The following is a 4969-nucleotide window of genomic DNA, read 5'->3' as shown; positions in this document are numbered from 1 at the left end:
GCAAGCCTATTACTAGCATATAAAATTTGCTTAGCTGTTCTGGTACACCCTGCATGACAATGATGCCCCCAGTACGTGTGGAAAGGGTTTTTGTGCCTTTAATAGTATTTTAATTGATGTATTTATTTTGTCTGTGGATAGCTATAAAAATGTAGCTGCTATTATTAGTTGCTATTCTTACTCTTTTTATTATTATATTAATAGAGACATTTTGTTATCTAGCTGAGGACTATATACCACAGTCGATTTCTTAGACAGCAAGCAAAGGCAAATTTTCTTAACTTGTATGCACAGAAGGGGACTCAGGTTCTAAAACAATATTTCTATGCAATCTTTCCATTTTGCTGTGTAAAAAAATGTGCAGACCAAACTTGTTTTGATTTTCTGTTTGTTCTCCCCCTCCCCTAAGGTTGCTAAATGGTTTTCTGGGGGATTTTTAAAAGGCAAAAATGCTGCTGCTTGTTCTGTTGGCCTTTTCCGTATCGAGTGCATTTTCCGACTCCGATACCGAACTCTCAGCTGAGACCTGCAGTGCCTGCTCATGCATGTCCATTGAGAACGTCCTCTATGTGAACTGTGAGAAAATAACTGTGTACAGGCCAACACAGCTGCTCCCGCCACAATCCAGCCTCTACCATCTGAATTTCCAGAAAAACCTTTTGTATATTCTTTACCCCAACACTTTTCTGAATTTCACGCACGCAGTCTCTCTCCAGCTGGGTAACAACAAGCTGCAGAACATTGAGGGAGGTGCCTTCTTGGGACTCAGTGCATTAAAACAGTTGCACTTAAATAACAATGAATTAAAAGAGCTCCGGGCTGACACTTTCCGGGGGATCGAAAACTTGGAATACCTCCAGGCTGACTACAATTTAATCAAGTATATTGAGAAGGGAGCCTTCAACAAATTACATAAGCTAAAGGTTGTAATTCTAAATGACAATCTTATACAGAGCCTGCCTGAGAACATATTCCGCTTTGCCTCCCTCACACACTTGGATATACGAGGAAACAGGATACAGAAGCTCCCATATCTTGGAGTTTTGGAGCATATTGGAAGGATAGTGGAATTGCAATTGGATGACAACCCATGGAATTGCACCTGTGATTTGTTACCTCTGAAAGCTTGGTTGGAGAATATGCCCTATAACATTTTCATTGGAGAGGCTATATGTGAGACTCCCAGTGACCTATATGGCCGACTATTGAAAGAGACTAATAAACAAGAACTATGCCCTCTGGGAGTTGGTAGTGACTTTGATGTGAGGATGCCCCCTTCTCAGCCAGATGCTGGACATACCATATCTAACATTGCACCATCCACAATAGCACCCTTAGTTACCAAGGCACCAAAAACTACAAATCCCTCCAAAATCTATGGGAATGGTATTGTTGCTGGTATTCCAGTGGGTAAAAACGGCCAAATTGTGTCCTACCAAACCCGAGTCCCTCCCCTCTCCTGTCCTCAACCCTGTATTTGCAAAGCTCATCCGTCTGATTTTGGCATTAGTGTGAGCTGTCAGGAAAGAAATATCCAGAGCCTAGCTGATCTTACACCCAAACCTCCAAATTCTAAGAAATTGCACCTCAGCGGTAATTACATTAGAAATATCAGCCCCACTGACTTCCAAGGGTTCGAGGGATTAGATCTCTTACACTTGGGCAGTAATCAAATATCCACTGTTCAAAAAGGTGTGTTTGGAAATCTGACCAACCTCCGTAGGCTATACCTTAATGGAAATCAGCTTGAGCAGCTTCACCCAGAAATGTTCCTCGGCCTCAGTAACCTCCAGTATTTGTATTTGGAATACAATGCCATAAAGGAGGTGTTAGCAGGGACATTTGACTCCATGCCAAATTTGCAGCTCTTATATCTAAACAACAATGTGCTCCGAAGCCTCCCTGCTTATATTTTTGCTGGCGTGCCTCTTGCTCGATTGAATCTAAAGAACAATCATTTCATGACTTTGCCTGTGAGTGGCGTGCTGGACCAGCTCAAATCCCTCACTCAGATAGATCTGGAAGGCAATCCCTGGGAATGCTCATGTGATTTAGTGGCTTTGAAACTGTGGTTGGAGAAGCTGAATGAGGGGGTGGCTGCCAAGGAGGTCAGATGTGCATCCCCAGTGCAGTTTGCAAACATAGAGCTGCGGGAGCTGAAAAACGAGATCCTGTGCCCTAAGCTTATAGCCAGGCCTCCTTTTATCCTGACTAGTTCAACCCCCCTGGTCACATCAATGTCACCTGCTGGAGTTGGCAAGGCACCTCCTGGTGGGCCGGTGCCTCTGTCAATCATGATTTTGAGCATCCTGGTAGTCTTGATCCTCACAGTGTTCGTTGCTTTCTGCCTCCTGATCTTCGTGCTCAGACGAAACAAAAAGCCTGCTGGGAGGCAGGAGGGGCTTGGCAACCAGGAGTGTGGCTCAATGCAGCTCCAGCTGAGGAGGCACAACCACAAATGCAACAAGAACGATGACTTGGGTGGAGAGACCTTTATCCCACAGACTATTGAGCACATGAGCAAAGCCCACACTTGTGGAATGAGAGACTCAGATGCCAGCTTCAAGTTTGCCGATTCCCAGAGATCGAAAATGTTCTTACGCAACAGTGCAGACAATGACAAGGACTCTCTCACACTGGACCAGAGGAAACGATTAAGTACCATCGATGAGCTGGATGAGTTCCTACCTGGAAGAGAGTCCAACCTGTTCCTACATAACTACTTGGACAACAAAAAGGATTTCAACAGTATAGGGGTGAGTGGTTTTGAGATCCGTTACCCCGAGAAACCACATGACAAAAAAACAAAAAAGTCATTGATAGGGGGTAACCACAGTAAGATAGTTGTTGAGCAGCGCAAAAGTGAATATTATGAACTAAAAGCAAAACTCCAAGGGACCCCTGACTATCTTCAAGTACTAGAGGAACAGACGGCCCTCAGTAAATTTTAGGCCTCTCATCTTCATGTGCCCCTTACTTACAAAAAAGTGCCTTATGGAAAAATATATTCATGACCAATGGAGTACTGGACACAAATTTCATTACAATAAATATAACTTAGAATTGGTGTTTGTGTAACTTCAAATATTCTTATTTTTGCAAAGTGATGATGCCATTATAAAGTATAAAAAATCACATTAGTCTTTAAGAGAGGATATAGAGTATCATATCAACAAGTGTAATTTGCTGCTAATGAAATGGGTTCTATCAGATTATTGCTTTTGTTTTAATTACCAGATTCTTTTAATTTTTTTTTTTTTTTAAACAAATTGTTGGGTCATAAAAGAGTATAATGAGTGTAATGCATATTCACCCTTGTTCATTGTTTTTGGTTGGAAGTATTTTTAGGGTGCTTTGGATGACAAAATGAAATGGAGTCGAAGATTGGCAAGCTGGGCGCACGCATGAACATTTCGGAAACCCCCAGAGTACTGTCTTTCGGATTTTAATTTGACACTTTTCGGGGCCTTGAAACTGGTGGATTCAGTTGTAACTGAAAGCACTGACAGTTCCAACATCTTTAACAATCTGGATTATTCCGTCCGTTGTTTCTGTAAGGAGCCATTTAAATTTGTTCTAATTAAATGTGATTCCTCTTGAAGTTTTTGGGTACGGCACATGACAGGACATTCATAAACCCAAGAAAATATCTCCATAGCTGCTTGCCATGTAAGCGTATCTGATTTATTTTGTAAGTCAACATTATTTGTATTTGTGAGGCAGTTTTTAAATGACAAAGAACAATCCCATCAAGACATAAATGGATTCAAGAAAACAAAAAAGAAAATCAAAAAAGGACAAAAACACTGAAGTCCACTGTCACCTGTCAATTGGTAGATTACTTAATTTCATATTTAATTTATTTTTCTATGCAGGACTATTTAAAGGTTATTGGTACTATTTAAGATTACAAAGGGACTTTTTTGAATGCTACAAGTGATTTGGGCTATGCTCTGAACAACTAACTCGAAAATTTCTGTTCTGATATGTGTCCCATTATGTATTTTACTGCTAACCTGAGCATAGGAGCTAGCGTCAGTGATAGTGATGTAACTTTCACTATTACATTGCAAGAGGTAATGCCTCATAGTGTATCAAGTCCAACAGTCTTATAGCCCATGAATATTTTGTCAAATAATTTTTTTAAGAATATGCAACCAAAATAAGTGTGCATTAACGTGATATGATTCTGAATTTTATCAATGTGTTATGGGGATCAAAATGGAATTAGGGAGAAGGCATGTAGATCTTTAATGTTTCTTTTATTTATTTCTCTTTTTTTAAATGAGGACTGTGCATTTTCACATTATCTTTGAAATTCAATGTGTTTTTGATAAGATCTACTGATTTGGTCAGAATCATATCACACTCCATGTGCAATATTATTATGCTCAATCATATTAGCTTGACAATTTTACTTTGTCCGCTCACGTTAATAATATGGAGAGACCAGTTTTACGTTCAGAAAAGAAAGAAATATATATATATTATTCAGTCATTATTTAAGATATTGTTAAGTTAATGATTGTTTGAAATAGAATGTACCTTGAACAATAAAATAAATACAGTTTTATATATGAGAAATCAGCATAATTTTCTGTGTTGTATAATTTTCTATGTTAATTTTTTTTTTCCGAAAATAAATGGACTGAGAAAAATACTACCATAACGCCATACTTAAGCTTGCATTTAAGCTCTTTTTTTTGTTGTTGTTGTTTTTACTAAATTACTACTGGAATATGATAAAGCCACATTTTCCATATGCTTAAGAATTTTATGCATTGTTGTTCACAATATATTTTCTTGTTTCAAGATACACATTTGAAAAAGTGCATCAGCATACCCTGTCATGGTGTCTCTCATGTTGTGATCAAGGGCTTTGCCTAGAAAATTACGACAATTAGGTGAAATTAGTTTTCGTTTCTGTTGAAACTCAGAACATAAGCCTCTGCTCCAGATTGATGACATG

At 39.0% G+C, this 4969-nt stretch overlaps 1 protein-coding gene across 1 annotated transcript; it reads left to right on the top strand.

Moving 5' to 3' along the window:
- Positions 1–413: 413 nt before the first annotated feature.
- slitrk4 (SLIT and NTRK-like family, member 4) lies at positions 414–4562 on the top strand. The gene has a single exon (XM_017473518.3). The coding sequence runs from the start codon at positions 450–452 to the stop codon at positions 2949–2951; it is 2502 nt and encodes an 833-aa protein (XP_017329007.1). The 5' UTR covers positions 414–449; the 3' UTR covers positions 2952–4562.
- Positions 4563–4969: the final 407 nt, after the last annotated feature.

Source organism: Ictalurus punctatus, chromosome 8 (genome assembly GCF_001660625.3).
Source record: "Ictalurus punctatus breed USDA103 chromosome 8, Coco_2.0, whole genome shotgun sequence".
Taxonomy (NCBI): domain Eukaryota; kingdom Metazoa; phylum Chordata; class Actinopteri; order Siluriformes; family Ictaluridae; genus Ictalurus; species Ictalurus punctatus.
The sequence above is the reverse complement of the archived record's forward strand: the minus strand, read 5'-3'. Positions and strand labels throughout refer to the sequence as shown.